The sequence below is a fragment of the Alnus glutinosa genome, chromosome 6 (genome assembly GCF_958979055.1).
Source record: "Alnus glutinosa chromosome 6, dhAlnGlut1.1, whole genome shotgun sequence".
NCBI lineage: Eukaryota > Viridiplantae > Streptophyta > Magnoliopsida > Fagales > Betulaceae > Alnus > Alnus glutinosa.
Window position 1 is genome coordinate 21,021,550 of NC_084891.1, and position 17,992 is coordinate 21,039,541.

General features: G+C 37.3%; 1 protein-coding gene across 1 annotated transcript; it reads left to right on the forward strand.

Annotated features, from left to right (window-relative positions):
• Positions 1–1,682: 1,682 nt before the first annotated feature.
• On the forward strand, positions 1,683–17,773 carry LOC133870757 (uncharacterized). The gene is made up of 10 exons (XM_062307961.1): positions 1,683–2,221; positions 4,944–5,011; positions 6,603–6,673; positions 6,841–7,119; positions 14,252–14,415; positions 14,515–14,570; positions 14,678–14,733; positions 14,860–14,980; positions 16,984–17,081; positions 17,444–17,773. The coding sequence occupies exons 1-10, from the start codon at positions 1,848–1,850 to the stop codon at positions 17,513–17,515; spliced, it is 1,359 nt and encodes a 452-aa protein (XP_062163945.1). The 5' UTR covers positions 1,683–1,847; the 3' UTR covers positions 17,516–17,773.
• The last annotated feature ends 219 nt before the right edge of the window (positions 17,774–17,992 follow it).

Genomic DNA, 17,992 nt, shown 5'->3' on the forward strand with positions numbered 1-17,992 from the left:
ATTTTGCTCAGAAAAAAAAAAGAAGAAAAATTACACTTACCCTCTTAATTTATAATATCTCACAATCTTTTAATTTGGTTAGTCGGACCATCAATCTGTTATTGAGGTTGTAATGTCTTCCATTTGTTTCTAAATATACAAAAATATCCGTAAAAAATAAAACAAGAAAAAGGAAAAAAAAAAGTATTAAAGAATTCAGGAAAACCTAGCCCATGGTGTGACGGTGTGTTAATTCTTTTTAATTTTTTTTTTTTTTTTTTGTCCTTTTTTCGAATTTTTAGAGGCATTTTTACTTTTAAAAGGTAGGAATGTTTTTATCTTTTTAAGGTAAAAAGGGAGTAAATTGATAAGGTACATTAACCAAATTAGAAAGGTGGGAGGACAATGCAACTAAGGTACTAGACTGAGAAAAGTAACAATAATAAACTCCAAAACGTGCATGCATGAGTAGATTTGGGGAAGAGAAGTCAAATTTGTGTTTTTACGAAAGTCAGAGAAATTAAATTTGGGAATATCATGCATGCCATACTTGTCAACCACGGTTCAAAAGTCGCAATAAAATAAAATATTATACCAATGGCCCAACCCCAAATTACAAGCACAAAATTTTCTTTTCATGCGAGTTCCCTCCAAATCATTAGGTACCGATTTCTTAAAGTATCCCACGTGTTCCTTCTCAATAAGTCACGTGGTTAATGTGCCATATTAATTGATTTATTATTGGGTTTGTAATGTCTTTTTTATTTTTATTTTTATTTTTTTAATGTTAAGAATATTTTTGCCTTATTGAGAGATTTTAGAGGTTATTTTAGTTCTTTAGGATGAAAGGAGGATATTATAATTCCAATGATAGATCAATAGTGTGCTGTAACTCAGCACCTTATGGCATAAGCGGACGACAACCATGCATTACTTATGACTGCATTTCTGAAGCTACACACTCTTTCAAGAAGATTCAAACATATCAAGCCCCAGGAATTTTTTTTTTGCTTCTGCGTCGAATTAAATGGCATGCTCAACCTCTTGTGTGGCCCCATGAATTCCTTAGAGTTGTATTCTTGCGAATGTACTATTCAAACAAGACGGAATACTTGACGTGTTAAGTACAACACATGGGTCGATACGCACGCCGATTTTAAATTTAGAGATGTTGCAATAAGGGTGGTAGATTGCAAAAAAAAAAAAAAAAAAAAAAACCTCCAGTGCTAATTGCTAAGCATGCTGACTGGATTTGGGGAGAATGGTCAAATTTGAGTACTTCACAGAACTCTAGAGAAATTAAATTTGGGTATATCATGCTTGTCAGCCACGGTTTCAAAAAGTCACGATAAAACAAAATCGCTTTTATCACCCCCAACGGGCAACGGCCCAACCCCAAAGCAGAAGCACAGAATTTTCTTCTCATACGAGTTTCCTACAAATCATTTTCGAATCCCATGTGCTCCATCTTAATCCGTCACGTGGTTATTTCCCCCCAATCCCTATTGCTAATTTGCTAATTGCCTCACATCATTAACTATTTTCTCACGGCGAGCAGTTGAGAAATTAGGCATTAATCCAATGCTAATCACGTGATTAAATATGATAAGGGACACGTGTGAATAACCGGTTGGGTGGAGAACTAAACGTCGACATCAAAGCGCCGGAGAAATGAACGTTCCTCTCTCTCTCTCTTTATTTGTTTAACTGTATTATTATTGTTCTCGATTCTCCAATGTCCGCGCTTCCGTCTCTATAGCTTTTCCAACTCCCTAAAAGAACATTCGTTCCTTCTTACTGTACTCCTCTCTGCATCTCTTCTTTGATTTCCACTAATCCTCTGTTCTTCACCATTCATTCTCTGTTCCATGATTGCCGCCACTCCTCCGCTGCGAACTGCATCGTCATCGTCATCCTCGCCGTCGTCGTTACCGTCATCCTCGTCTGGTTCCACGTTCTGTAGCCCGATCCGCCGTGAATTGGCCTTCTTCTTCAACTTAGGGCTCGGATTTTCGAGTCCGAGGACGCTGGCGCTGTCGGCGAGCTCGAGCAGGATGGAATTGGTGAGGAAGATGGGCGGGGGATGCTTCAGGAGCAACCAGGGCACGGGCTGCTTCGGGAGCGACCGGGGCATGGGCGTCCTGAAGGTCGAAGCCGATGGCGGCGGAGAGGACGTTTCCGACCCCTCGCCGTGGGCGGTCCCGGACCACCTCGTCATCATGGTTAATGGCCTCGTTGGGAGGTATGTCTGCATATGTACTCCCTCATGTATGGTGCTGTCTCTCTCTCTCTCTCTCTTAGTCTTTTCTATGAATTTTTGTTTTATTTATTTATTCTTAGTGATTTAATTTTCTGAATAATTGAAGATTTTGAATGTGAATTGATGTGTTCTATTGGTTGGAAGATTGCGTTTTAGACGCGGCTAATGAAGCACTTTATATGTACGTCTGTGCTTGTGTGTGTGTGTGGGGTATGACTTTTGACTTTTGAGTAGCTAATAAGTTGGTGCTTTGTGGCAATTGGTGTATGTTTGATACGGAACTTATGGATAAAGAGAATTTCAAGTAATTGGAGGTTCATTTTAGAGCTGAATTATGTGTCTAGCACAAAACTGGAAAACTTTTAAGAATATTAATTAAATGATTAAATCAACTTTTTTCTATTAGTTTAAGCTTTTGGATAAGTGATAATTAGCAAATGTGCTGAATTCGAACCTTATTTCTGTCATTCACATCACATCACATCTCATTAGTTTAATGAGATGAGATGTGAGATTATTGAGGTAGAGATTGAGCCCACACGTGAAGAGGAGCTGTAGAATATTAATTAAATGATTGAATCAATAATTTCTTATCAGTTTAATTATTATTTTTTTTAAATAAATGATGATTTAACATAAGCAAGGGCCCTAACAATAGAATGTGAGCTAAAACTTAGTTTTCCATATCAATTTTAGGATGAATTTGAAATTAGCTTACGCGTGGCTTCTACAGCAGGTTAAGGAGAACTTGGAAATTTGATACCAGTATATGCAACCCTAAAGCTGTAACCACTTTATGAATTTGATTTCCTTCAAAACATTTAGAAAAGTTATCTGGATATCCAAAGTCTTGTTGACGAAGGAATAAAAAAACATAAATTTCTCCTCTCCCCTGGGGGACGATATGGGCCAGGGTAGGTTGGGTTTCAATTGAGGAATTACTTTATATGGAAATAATGGCAGTTATCACGTTCATCAGAAACAGGTGTCATGCTTAGATTTCAAGTACTGCCGCAAAGTTGTTATGAGATATGAGCTGCGTCTTGTTATGATTCACTTGATTATTTACGAGAGAGATATACTAGATATAGGAGGAAGAAATTTCCCCTTGAAAGAAAAGTAAACAGATAAATTCAGGAGAAAAAAAACTATTGCAGAAATAGAACTCCCATCTGATTATGACTAAAGAGAACTAGACTTGCTACTCCCAAATGAAAACTTTTCAATGGAAGAGGAATATCGGCCATAAAATTATCTGTACAACAGTATGAACTAATCATTAGTCTAAAACTCCAATGTGTGCTATTGTTATTATTGGTTCGCTTGGATGGACGTGGCAAATTTCTAAAAAAAAAAAATCGCCGAACAAAGCTTCATGTCCATTACATCTTCCTATTATTGAATTTAAGTCCTTGTTGAACTGGAGCAGTTGGCTAAATAGTCTGTGCCAAGAAATCATCACTAACTTCCAATCCGATTTGCCAAGCAATCAAATGTCTTTTCCATACAGTGGATGAGCATTCCATTAGAGGTAGTAAACTCGATTAGAATGCTGAATCAACATTATACTCAAATTTTGGTAGATTTGATTTCTTTTCTAGATTGTAGTAGCAAATAGAGCCTTGGCTCTCTTGTATACTCTTCGTGTATGAGGGCTTTACCTTTTTTCAATAAAATTATCATTATTCATAACAAAAAAAAAAAAAAATTATACTCAAATTGTTGAAGGCTTAAAGATCCACATGTGATGTCATCAAATGGCACCTCCTCTTCCCATAAGAATATGGTAGAAGGTAAAGGCCTTGGTTCAACACCCATGAGTGCGTGTGTAAATTACCCATAAAATAAAAATTCATGTTGTGAGAATAATCTTTTCCAAGTTTTTGAGACATAGTTTAAATGTTTTCTTTAAATGTTTTGTTTTCTTCCTGTTTCAATGGAATAGTTTTGTCTTTGATACGGAAGATTTTCCCTATAGCTGGTATGCAGTATGTGTCTAAAATTGTCACAGATGTTGTTACATAAGTTTCAAAGTCAATAAGTCTGACAAACTTGATGTCTTTTTGTAGGGAACAATATTTGCCTTTAACTATTTGAATTTATTTGCAGATGCATAGATAAATAATGGACAGAGATTTCCTCCAACTTCCTCCAACCCAGTATATAAAAATGACATGTTACCATGTTAGAAGTACATGCTTTTTTTAATTGTAAGGACAAATTTGGAAGAAATTTTATTAAAAAGACATGTGAGAAGCACATACTATTTAAAAAATATGTGCTTCTCACATGCAAAGGGACACATGACATTTTTATAAAATGGGTTGAAGGAAGAAGCACATGCAAATGAACACATGCCATTTTTATAGACTGGGTTGGAAGAACTACCCAGTTTGGAGGAAAACTTTGTCCATAAACAAACTGGGCGACTGCTTGATTTACTCATACATGATTGTTGTTTCATATCTCTATCTGTTATGTCTTCTTTGCCACCTAACTTTGGCTCATTGACGCACCTAACCTGCCCCTAGTTCACCCTAAATTATTTTGAGGCTCTCCCCATTCTGTCTTAGTGATCTCAACAATCATTAGCTAAGATTTGATTTTCATATAAATGATCATTATTTGGTCTGTTAGAGATTGGTTGCTTTGCAAAATTGTTTCTGCATGCACATAGTTTAATACAGGTTTTTTGGGTTCTCAGTGCCTCAGATTGGACATATGCTGCAGAGCAGTTTGTGAAGAAGCTTCCTGATAAAGTAATTGTGCACCGTGAGTTTTCCCCATCACATCTAGATCCTGAACATCAAATCTAATGGGGTGCTAAATAAATATCTGAGTTTTTTCAACCACTCATATGTAGCAAATAGGATGCTGAAGAGGAGCATTTTATTTCAATTGCGTTCAATTAGAAATTTTTTATTTTTAGATCCATGTAGACATATTTATAGTCTTCCACGAGCAGACGTGGCTAATTTATTCTACTTTTAGTTTGAGCATGTTGCTAAATTTTCTTCCTTGTTTTACTAGAATGTGCTGAAGAAGAGTTTCAAAATCGTGGAACTTTTTTTTTTTTTGATGTTTTATGCTATTTGGAAACATAAGCTAGTTGTGTCTGCTTTTAGAAACTTTACCAAATGCTTCATGTATGTCAATTTTCACTTTGTGTAGTCACCTGGCATCGTCAAGGCTCTACTGCTGCACTCTTATGCTGTACTATGCATTATACGTCACAATTGTTACTGTGGAACAAAAAGGAATTTGGGGTGATGACCTGATATTTTTAGTTGAAGTTTCAAGTTTTTACTGATATGTGTAAAAAAAAAGAAAAAGAAAAAAAAAAAAGCAAATAAGCAAGTAATCCAAAATGTAACAATTTTGGAGCATTATATCTACGGGAAGTTTTCTTAGTTTTCTCCTTAATAACCAAATGTTTAGTGTGGAATGAAGTTGAATTGAATGCAACCAACGTTATTTGGTTTTAGGTTCAGAAATTTGGTTATGCGCATAAAATTTTACCAAGCTAATTGTATCTGCCTTTAGCATCTTTACCAAATGCTTTAGGATTATGTGTCAATTTTCACTTCGTGTAGTCACGTGCATCATCAAGGCTTGACTGCTGCACTCTTATGCTGTACTATGCATTATGTATTACAAATTTTACGCGGTATACCAAACAGTAATTTGGGGAATTGATAAGTGTATAAATACTAACAAAATACTAACATGGATTTGTGTGCAACATACAAAGAAAGAAGAGAATAAACAAGTAATCCAAAATGTAACAACTTTGGAGCATTATGTCAACCGGAAGTTCTCTTATTTTTCTCCTTAATAACCAAATGTTTAATAGGGAATCAAGTTCTATTGAATACAGCCAAAATTATTTGGTAATAGGTTCAGAAATCTGGTTGGGATTGACCTAAGTCTGGAAATTTTTGTAGGAAAAAACTTAAAATTATGTAATGTTTCTATCAAATTTATAAAGAAATCTGGCAATTTAATTTAGAATTATGGCTAATTTCAAGAAAGTATATGTATATATATTTAAAAAAGTCCGTCCAAAGTCTTGAATAATTTGAATCAAGTTGGATCTAGGACGAGGTCAAATGGGTAGTTACTATAAGTGAAAACAGAGTCATCTCATTTTTTTCTCAGGAGCTTCTAAGTTAAATTATAATCCGTATGCTCTCCAGTTTTATGTTGATTTCACTTTTGAAAATGGTGTTCAAATCTGTTCATTACTAAGCCTTCTGAAACCTGAAAATTCTTGCCTCTTTTATGCCGTTCAATGGCTCTATGTATGTACTTAATGAGTTGGCCAAGAACATAATTACTTTTGACTTGATACCTTTTTAAGCAGGCAGTGAATGCAATTCTTCCAGATTGACATTTGATGGAGTCGACTTGATGGGTGAGAGGCTAGCAGAAGAGGTATTTGGTAATAACATTACAACCTCGTGTTTCTAGGCATAAGTGATATATTGAACTTACCTGAACTTTCTGGGTTATCGTTGCAATTGTTGTTGTTATTGTTGATTACTAAATCGGGAGTATATTCTCAGCATGAATCTTGAATTATAGATTCTTATCTGATGCAGGTGTTGGCTGTTGTGAGACGTAGGCCTGCGGTGCAGAAGATCTCTTTTGTGGCACACTCTTTAGGGGGCCTTATTGCAAGGTATGCCATTGGGAGGCTGTATGAACATTCTCCGAAACTGGAACCTACAGGTCTTACTGGAAACTCTTTAAGTGAAGAGCACAAAAAATATTTGGTGCAAGGCCATGAGCAGCCTCATGAAGCTAAAATTGCTGGATTGGAGCCCTTGAACTTTATAACGATTGCAACACCACATCTTGGTTCAAGGGGACATAAACAGGTAGGTTCAGTATGCTTATAGGCAATTTACAGACGCGCACACACACACATGTTTGTGCATATTATATATCTACTTGCTCATCATAAAATGATGATTTGACTTCTTGGCTCATGGGAAATTGTACAGATAATTATTGTACAATACTTACTAGGAATGTTAAAAACGGTTGTGGATATATGGTTATCATATTTACAGATTCACATGGTACAGATTCTTGAGAAGAAAGTAAATAGATGCTTGTTGTGACTATTGATGTGATGATATCTGAAACAAATTGAGTTCTCTACTTAGATTTCACCTTGATGATGTTTTAATTATCTTTTGTTCTCATACGATCATTAGAGAATCCTTCTGTCATATTACACTATTAATCTCAAGTTATAGTGATTAGACGCATACTTTCTTTTCTCAGCGATTATTGGCTTTTCCGGCGACGTTGTTTGTGTTGTTTTTCTTTTTAGTGTGCTGCGATGGGTCCGTTTAGATGGATTTTTATAGAATCAAAATCTTGAGTTTGCATTGGAAGGAGCCTTTAATTTATGTGTTTATGAACGGAGTAGGAGATTTATGCGTTCTGTTTCTTTTGGTAAAGCGTTTGTGCTTTGGTTGTTGGCTATCATGGTGGAGGTGCTTAACGCAGAGGCGACGAAGGAGTTTTTTAAGTAATCTAGAGTAGGCTCTAAAGCCTTCATCGTTTAGAGACGTGCGAACAAAAAAGGTCACTATTTGGTCATTGGTGCATATGGTGGAGGCCGGTGCAGCTTCATCATTATTCCAGAGGGCTGAGAAGGTAAAGGTTGGTACAAATGGGTGATCGAACTGCAAAAGGTCGCAACTTTCTTTGGTTCTTCAAATGGCGGTGGTCGAAGGGGAGGAACGGGTGGGTCTTCTCAACCATCGTTCAGCGAAGGTTATGGTGTCGCTCGTTCGTGTAGAAACTTTCGTGGGTATGCATCGACAAAGATGGAGGTGCATATTCTGGTGACCGGGAAGCCAGAGTAGGGGCTAGAGGTGGTGTGGTTGGTCCTACAAGGAGGCGCTAGTTGGTCGAACAAGATTCCATGTGCCCGGTATGGATGAGGCAAGAATGTCGATTCATACGACCAGCTGTAAGGAAGGTATGGGTGACGACAGTGCCAAAATTTGCACAAAAGACTGCAGCCATAAAGAACGCATGGCAAAAGGGGAGAAGTCTCCTTTTTGTTGTTGTCGTTATTTGAGAACCCAGGTGGAGCGTATGAGATAGGAGCTGGGCCTTATGGTTAAAAAGTTGGATGCAGGCCTGGGTCTTTCTGGCTTGGCTTGAAGGATGGTAGCTAGTATAGAAGCGGGCCTGGGCCACAGTGGGTTAGGTTTTGTCTCATGCCCAGAGATGCTTTGTGAGCTTGGGTCAGAATTTGACCCAACCCCACGTACAGTGTTTGATGATCGAAGACCCGTTCCATTGTTGGTGGGCCAATAAAAAGGGACAGCTTTTATAAACCAAGCCCAACCCAAAGCCAAACCCATTTTCTAAAGGGTGAAAACGCGGGCAGGAATGTATGCCATTTTGGGTTTGCTTTCAGACGTGATTGTGGACTCTTTGGTGGCCGGTTCGAGTTTCAGTGGGCTGGCGAGCATCTCGTTGGGTTTTGGAGCAATGGCCATGTAACTTTGCGATAAGGGGAAAGGGATTCTAGAGATTGATGGTGATTGCTCGGCTGATGGTGATGCTCTGTCTAAGATCTCGCTAGAGGATACTTAGCCACTGCATCAAGTACTATCCCTAAACTTAGAATACGCCGGTGGTCAAGTACAGAAGCTTCACAGAATGCTAGCACCTGGACATGAACCATCCGTCGAGGGTAATTTCTTGGATTTGGGTGGCTGTGAGACAGATAAGGATCCATCACAGCTAGATAGTTATGACAATGAGATGGGTCAACCAATTAAGGACAAAGTACTAAGAATACATGCCAGGGTGGGTGAAGCTAGCTGTACGGGTGGTAAAGATTCTTCTAATCTGAATGGGTTTGATGTGTGTGGTGCAGATAAGATTGGTGTGGCAGGTTTTGGAATTGGCACTTTACACCAAGGATGAGCCTGTGTGTGAACCTCTGAGCTACTTCACTCCTATGTCCTCTAGTTGTGTTTTGTTGAAGGTGAAGGTCATTCGACATGTTGTTGGGCTCTCTTGTGAAGGGTTTGAAGGGAAATTTATGGTGTTGTTCACAGCCATTGAAGCGAGTCAAACTTAGGAGGGGTGGAATTCCAATTCCAAATCAGCCGTTGAAGCATGAGAGAGTTGAAAAGATTATCTTGCTCTATCGATTATGACTATGGGTGGATGTTCAAGCTGTTGCAGAATTAAGGGGAGGGGTACCTCGGTTCTTTCATGAAGCCTAAAATTTTATCATGGAATGTAAGAGGATTGAACAATGGGGAGAAGCGGCCTAGAATTAGAAATTTACGAAGATTGTGGAAGGTATATTTTATGTCTTTAGGTGACCAAAATTGAGAGTATGTCCTATAATATTGTGCATAACTTATGGGGATGCAGTTATGTAGATTGGTGTTGTTTGGAATCCAGAGGAGCGTCTGGTGGTGTTTTGCTCATGTGGGATAGGAGGGTGTTGGAGAAAATGAATGGGTGTGTCGGTGAGTTTTCAATGGTCCTTTCTTTCAGAAATGTTGGGGATCAATTTACGTGGGCATTTGCGGGTATTTATGGTCCAAATGCCGATGGTCATAGAAGGTTTTAATGGGATGAACTGGCTGGTTTGCTAAGTTGGTGGGACTTACCCTAGTGCTTCAGGGTGAGGGATTTTAATGTGACTTGTTTTTCAAGTGAGAGATTAGGTGAAGCCCGTATGTGTCCAGCTATGTTGGAGTTTTTTTATTTCATTTATGAGATGAGCAGGGGCTCATGGACATTCTGTCTGTGGGTGGCTCTTTTACGTGGTCGAGTATTAGGGACCCTCCCTCCTGGTCTAGAATCGATAAATTTCTAGTTTCCCCGAATTGGGAATCCCAACTCCCTGATTTGCTCCAAAAGAGTCTGCCTAGACTTTTTTCAAATCATTTTCCTATTCTTCTCGATGGGGGAGGCATTCCTGGAGCAAAAATATACTTCAAATTTGAGAACATATCGCTAAAATCAGAGGGTTTTGTAGATAGGGTGAAATTGTGGTGGTGCTCTTATCACTTTTAGGGTTCTCCAACTTACATCCTAGCTCGCAAACTAAAGGCTCTAAAAGCTGATTTAAAAGCTTGGAATGAAGAAGTGTTTGGTTGATTCACGGGCCCTTGAATATTTGTAGGAAGAGAGAGGCTTATTTGAGGAGGAAATGATGAGGAAGGCTGTGGTGACTAATGAATTCGAGAGGACAATGCTTTTGGAGGAGGTGAGTTCAAGGCAAAAATAGAGGGCACTTTGGTTAAGAGAGGGTGACAAGTGCACTTCTTCCATTGAGCGGGCAATTCGAATAGAAGGAATAATTCCATTGAGCAGTTGGTGGTTAATGGTACAGTTTGTTCAGATCATTCAAGGATTAGAGAACACATTATGCAGTTCTATGACAACTTGTTTACTGAGTGGTTTAGTTGGTGTCCCAGGTCGGATGGCATTTCGCTTGATTCCAATGAGGGGAGGAGGCCACTTGGTTGGAGAGACTCTTTGAGGATAATGAGGTCTTTGAGGTTGTGAGAGCCCTTAACGGTGACAAGTCCCCGGGTTATGATGGTTTTACTATGGGTTTTTTCAAAGCTTGTTGGGAGGTGCTTAAAGCATATATTGTGAATGTCTTCCATGAATTTCATGCTAGAGGTATATTTGAAAAAAGCTTCAATGCCACCTTCATGTCTCTTATTCCGTAGAAACTAGAGGCCGTTAACATTCAGGAGCTTCGACCTATTAGCTTAGTGTGTGGAGTGCACATGATTGTTGCCAAAGTTCTAGCCAATAGGTTGAAAATGGTTATGGAGAAAATCATTTTTAAGCCTCAAAACCCTTTCATCAAGGGTTGGCAAATCATAGACTCAGTTCTCATTGCTAATAAGTGCGTTGATAATAGGCTTAGATATGAGGTTTCAGATGTGCTATGCAAGATGAATATTGAAAAGGCTTTTGACCATGTCAATTGGGACTTCCTTTTGTATATGTTAAAGAGATGCGGTTTTGGGAAAAGATGGCGTAAATGGGTGGCATACTGTATCTCCTTTGTGCACTTTTCAGTCTTTGTGAATTGGACCTCGCCAGGTTTCTTTAGTAGCTTTCGTAGTTGAGACAAGGAGGTCCATTGTCTCACTTTTAATTTGTTATTGTTATGGAGGAATTAAGTAAATTATTTCAACTTTAGTGGATGGGGTTCTTTTATTGGGCTTCATGGAGGGGTCAAGGAGTGGCAATGCTATCAACATTTCACACCTTTTATTTGTGGATGACACCTTGATATTTAGCGAGGCAAAACCCGATAATCTTCATAAATCACGTAGTTCTTTTTTATGCTTTGAAGCAGTTTCTGGTTTGAGGATTAATTTGGATAAATCAAAGTTAGTCCAGTTGGCAATGTAATGAATGTCGAAGGTCTAGCAAGCATTTTGGGCTGTAGGGCATCTTCCTTCCCTATGAAGTATCTAGTTCTTTCCTTTGGAGCTTCCTTTAAAGCCAAGTCTATCTGAGATAATATTATTGAGAAGGTATAGCGTCATTTGGCTGGATGGAAGAGGATATACTTATTTAAACGTGGGAGAGTTATATTGATTAAAAGAACTTTATCTAACCTACATACCTTCTTCATGTATCTTTTTCCCATTCCAGTTGGTGTGGCCAATCGCCTAAATAAGTTGCAGCGGGATTTTTTGTAAGGTAGTATGGGTGAAGAGTTCAAATTTCACTTGGTTCACTGGACTAAGGTGTGTACTCCGATATCTAAAGGAGGGTTGGGGGTTCGGAATTTACTTGTGTTCAGCTAGGCTTTTCCGGGGAACTGGCTTTTGTGCTATATTCATGAGAGAGAAGCCTTAAGGAAGGTTGTTGTGGATTCTAAATATGGCGGTGCTTAGGGTGGGTGATGTTCTATGAGGTAAATGGGTCGTATGAGGTGGGGCTTTGGAAGAATATTAGAAAGGGTTAGGGGGGAGCGTTCTAGCCATACTAGATTTAAGATGGGGATAGCTCTAATATTTGATTCTGGCATGATTGGTGTGGGGATCAAGCCCTTGAGACAACTTTCCCGGACTTGTTTAGCATTGCTCGTTTTAACGATGCTGCAGTGGCGGACCATTTTGAGCTTTCTAGTGTCTCCCATAAGTGGAATATTAATTTTCTCAAAGCGGCTCATGATTGGGAGATGCATTTCTTTACCTCACTCTTCACGTTGTTGTATTCCGTTAGAGTGAAATGGGGTTGTGAAGATAGATCTTGTTGGATTCCTTTCAGGAGAAGGTTGTTTGAAGTTCAATCTTACTACAATGTTCTTGTTCCCCATGATAATACTCATTTCCGTTGGAGGAGTATTTAGCGGAATAAGGTTCCCTTGAGAGTAGCCTTTTTTCGTTGATCGGCCGCTTTAGGAAAGATCATCACTAGGAATTAGGGATGTAATCGAGTCGAGCCGAGTCGAGTCTGAAGATTTCAAGACTGGCTCATTTATGAGTCGAGCCTAAATAGTCGAGCTTGAATTCGAGCCGAGCTATAAATTGCATGTTCAAGCTCGGCTCGTTTAAAACTGGGGCGAGCTCGAGTTCGTTGAAAATGACATTCGTGCCGAGCCAGGTTACTGGACAAGCTCGGCTCAATTAGAGCTCGATGTAGACTATTAAATTTTTCAATGAGTAATCAAAACAGAATTTAAGCCCAAGTTTATGAACAACCTCTTTGCATTTATTAATAACAAAAATATATAATATGTAACTATATAAGACATATTATAAAATATAGTACATAACTATAGTTTATAAGTAACAAATTAACAATATGTTATTATATATAAGTAGAGTATAAACTATGGTATATGTATAACGTGAATAAATAGTAAGTCTAATATATTCTATATAACTAAGTAACTAAAATATAAGTATAATATATAACTATTGTTAACCATGTGTGATGTGATATATGTGTTTATATATATATATGCTAACTATTTAATATTGTTATATTGTTATATACTAACTATTAATAACTTAATATGTTAATTTAACATACTAAATATTGTTATCAAAGTATTATAATTAATATGTAATACTATATTTACTATTTACTAATATAAATGTAAAATATGAACGAGCTAACAGTTGAACGAACGAGCCGGGCGAGCGATCCAGTCGAGCTTTAAACGAGCTGAGCTCGCGAGCCCCTATCGAGTTTTGTCGAGCGAGTCGGGTATGTATCACTTACTAATCGAGCAGGTTTCTACAGTAACGATCGAGTTTCTACAGTATCGAGCTCGAGTTTGGATCGGGCTAAACCGAGCGGGTATCGAGCGGGCTGTCGAACGGACTGGTTTATTTACATCCCTACTAGGAATGGTCTAAGAAAACATCATATCATTGTGGTTGAGTGATGTTGTATGCATAAGATGAATGTGAAGTCAGTGGATCATTTTTTACTTCATTGTGAGATTGCAAGTGCTCTTTGGAATACTATTTTCAGCTGTGTAGGGCTGACTTGGGGATTAATCATAGGAGTGTGGTAGATCTGTTTGCTTGTTGGAGAGCGATAGGGGGTAGGTTTCAGCTTGATGTAGTTTGGAAGATTATTCTGCGTTGCCTTATGAGGTGTCTCTAGAGGACTGCGATAAAACTTTAGTGGAATTAAAAGCTTTATTCTTTAAGACTCTTTCTTTGGGCTGCTGCAGATTTTAGTATTTTGAACGATCATGTTTTCTTGTATCTCTTTTCTTCATCTAGCTAAGTTTCTTTCTTATATATTTCCTGTGTACTTGGGTTGCGCCTTTATGCTTTTTAATAAATTTTTTATTACTTATAAAATAAATAAATTATTCTGATTGATTTATGTACCAGACAGTGGATTCATATATCAGTACATTGATCCTTGTATTTTATTCTCTTTTGTTTGTAATTACAGCTTCCATTTCTCTGTGGTCTACATTGATCGTTGTATTTTATTGTCTCGTGTTTGTAATTACAGCTTCCAATTCTCTGTGGTCTTCCTTTTCTTGAGAGAAGAGCGTCTCAGACTGCACACTTGGTTGCCGGGAGGTCTGGGAAGCATCTCTTCCTTACTGACAATGATGATGGAAAGCGTCCTCTTCTCCTTCGAATGGTTAACGACTCCGAGGACCTAAAATTTATGTTAGTGTTAATTTATCCACTACACCATAAGTTTCCCAAATAACACTAAATTCTTATTGTTACAATTCTGGTAATATGTTGACCAATGACCCTGTGCAGATCAGCATTATGTGCATTCAAGCGTCGTGTTGCATACGCAAATGCAAATTATGATCGTATCCTCTTTTGTATTTAAGATAGCGTTTGGAATTTGTCTTGTTTAGACATAAGGTCATGTCATTGCTTTCTGTGTGATCTTATAATTATCTTCACTTATCTTAAGATATGGTTGGCTGGAGAACATCATCAATCCGGCGTCAACATGAACTTCCAAAAAAGGTTAGTTTTTAAGTTCGGAAAAGTATGCATTTGTGCATAATAATCCCGTTCAGATGTACTTGTTTTGTATGACAAGAACACATTATAACTTTCTTGTTACTTTTTTTTTTATTCTTTTATTTCCAGTCCAATCTTCTTGTAATAGATGAGAAATATCCACATATCGTATATGTTGAGCAAGAAACCATGGACGATATTCATCGCAAAGAATCTTTAGTTGTTGGAGGCCAAACAATGGACTTAGAAGGTTTGTGAAACTTCTCACTTTTTTCAGTGTTGCTTAGTTGGCAAAACTTTCTAAATTTCTGAGGATGGACATGGCACTCCTTGTTTAAAGGTTGGAGCTGTGTTCTTTTCTTGGTTGGTGTCTTTCTGATTGCAAGATCTTAAACATAAAATTAAACAACAGTTTATGTGAAAACAGTACAAATACAATGATTTTTCTTTTTTTAAGAAAGAAAGAAGGTAGAACAAGACAAAACCCCACTTTTTCTCTCCATTTTTGAAGTTTATCCAAGAAGAAAGATATTGTGCTGGAGCACTGAGGTTGAGACTGGCTTAATCTAACCTTCTACTAGTTCTGACTTGTAGCTTACCAGGATGGCCATTGATGAAGTAGGCTGATCTTCATTTTTCATTTTAAGTGAGTGAATGAGACAGAGATCATCGATAGATTAACCATTTGCAAGCGAAATGGGAGGGGGAAAGTGCTTAAATTTTCTTCTTTAATCAAGTTAATAAATATCTCCCTCTTAAGAAACATCAGCGAGGTTAGGGGTTTGACTGTAAGTGGAACTTGAGGTACTGCATCTTTTGTAGCGAATACTTATAGTTGATTAGATCCTGTAGAAAGAACTGACAATCTTAGATCCTCTCAAAATCTAGTGATGATCAGACTCTAAATCACTCTTTCTAGACTTTTGTAGGCCAAAAATATACTGTCATCTTTTGGATTAAGAATGGAAGGTGGAAGCAATATTTCTCAACTAAAGTATCTTTTGGATTCCCTTCCAGATCAGATTGTGGTTGAATGTGCTTTTTCCATTAATTTACCTAGGTATTTGAACATCTTCAACACCTAACGTATCTTCTTCCCAGAAAGCAAATTTGTGTGTTTGACATATGAAAAAAAAAAAAATCTATTTCTTCTCTAAATTACTAGCCTTAGGTTGTTCACTTCTTCTCAAGAAGTAAAGAAACTAGTAACTAATTTGGCAACTTTGTAGGCAGAAGGTGGTGGTTAACTACCACATTTTAAAGGAAGTATAGAATCCCTTTTTGTTTGCAATGGAAAAAAAAATCTCGATTTCGGAAAGCGTTTTCCTTCCCCTGCTCTCTCTCCCTTTGTCAAGCCTTTCCTTTAATGGGTTGGAGAAGCATTTCCTTATCTGAACATGTGAAACTGATAGTAGTCCTCTGTATAAATAAAAGAAATGTAGTCCAATTTATCTTGTTTGCGTGATGCTAGTTTATTTGGTCATAGTGGTTGCAACTTGCAATCATGTAAGTTGTAACTGAACTTCTGTTCAATTTTATGGTAGGATGTATCCTGTTAAGACGACAAATAAGTAGTAGCTTTGAGCCTAGTATCACAATTTATGTCTGTACTATTCCTTTATCTATTGCTGCATTTGATTCCCGACCATGTTGCATTTCTCATGTTCTCTAGACAGTAGCAGTCATGGAACTTTTATATCAAATCAATATTCAATTAAAAATCATTCAAATTCCCAACTTGCACTTGATAATTGCTGATAATGTTTTCAATATTGTAATTTCTCTAAACTTTTAAGTATAGCAGATGGCATCTTTATTGGATTCTTGAACAAGGTTTTCTCCCGTGAATGGTGCGCTGCTAAGTAGATTTGTCAATACTTACCAATCAAATCACAGGTTAAAAAGATGGACGGGTATCGCTGAAGTATATGGGCAATATACAAGATAGAGGCCTGAGATTAGAACGTAAAGTTAAATAGCTCCAAAAAATCCACCGGAGAAGAATCCAATAGACATGATACCTTCAATTTAATTGCTGCAGAAATACTGTATAATATGATCCATTTGCAGGAAAAATGACGTGATTTTAGAGATGTACTTTCTAGGTGTCCCATAATTGAGTTCATTACCGTTGTGCTTTGACATCATACGCCTGTCATGTTTTTTATTTTTTTCTAAACCAAAAATATTGTTTTAATTTATTTTTTCCATTCACTGCTGGTTGTTATGAGCATTCTTCTTTTCTATATGTAGAGGAGATGATCAGAGGTCTCACTCAGGTACCTTGGGAACGTGTGGATGTTAGCTTTCACAAAAGTAAGCAGCGATATATTGCTCACAACACCATTCAGGCAAGTTCTTTATCTAAGTGGCTTTTCTATAATCTGAAGAGTTTGATCACTTTCTTCAAATTGCGTTTCTTTTGACTTGTGTTCTGAGCACCTCTCTTTTGAACGAGTGGGACATTCTCTCTGTTCTTGTAATGTTACAAATCATTTAATAGGACATTTTAACTTTGATGTCATTGATCGAGAGGGGTTGTACTTTATTTATTTACTCTTTTTTAAAAAAATAAAAAAATAATAAAAAAAAATTATTCATTCTTTTTGGATAGCTGAAATATTCAAAAACTCGAGGCATAATATGTAAAATATGGTCGAAATACTGGTCACTAACAAATGCTTGATTTTTTTAATTTTATTTTTTAATCCAGGTGAAGAGCTATTGGTTGAATTCGGATGGGGCTGATGTGGTTTTCCATATGATCGATAACTTCCTTCTCTAGCCCCTCTACAAGTTTGGGTTGATGATCTGACAATTGGTTAGATTAATTGCATCTATATTTTGACTACTTTGCAAATTGTTACACATCTTGTGTATATTTCATGCCAATTTGGATAGAATAGGAGTTTTATAGAATTGTTGTTTCCTATTTCCTACTAGGTATGTTTGTTTGCATATTTTATTTGAATTAGCTTTTCATTTGTAATTATACATGTACTTTATTTTTTTTAATCAATGAAATAGAACGTAATTTCTTTTTTCTTTTTCTTTTTTTTTTTTAAAAAAAAAAAGAAAGAAAAAGAAAAAGAAAGAAAGAAGTGTTCTTGGTGTTTGTACGAAAACCTTACTGTTGGACAAAGGAACTATGAAGTCTTAGCAACACCATGCTAAATGAACCGAATCTATGCATGCATCTTGTTTTGGTAAAAGTTTACAGGATGATGCTCAACAATACACCTAGGTTTTCTGAACTTCAATA

Bases quoted from the DNA above. Each gene is read 5' to 3' on its own strand.
- LOC133870757 (XM_062307961.1), top strand. From the start codon at position 1,848: ATGATTGCCGCCACTCCTCCGCTGCGAACTGCATCGTCATCGTCATCC. The intron at 2,222-4,943 runs GTATGTCTGCAT...TTGGGTTCTCAG, and splicing joins GTTAATGGCCTCGTTGGGAG to TGCCTCAGATTGGACATATG. The intron at 14,571-14,677 runs GTATCCTCTTTT...ACTTATCTTAAG, and splicing joins CGCAAATGCAAATTATGATC to ATATGGTTGGCTGGAGAACA.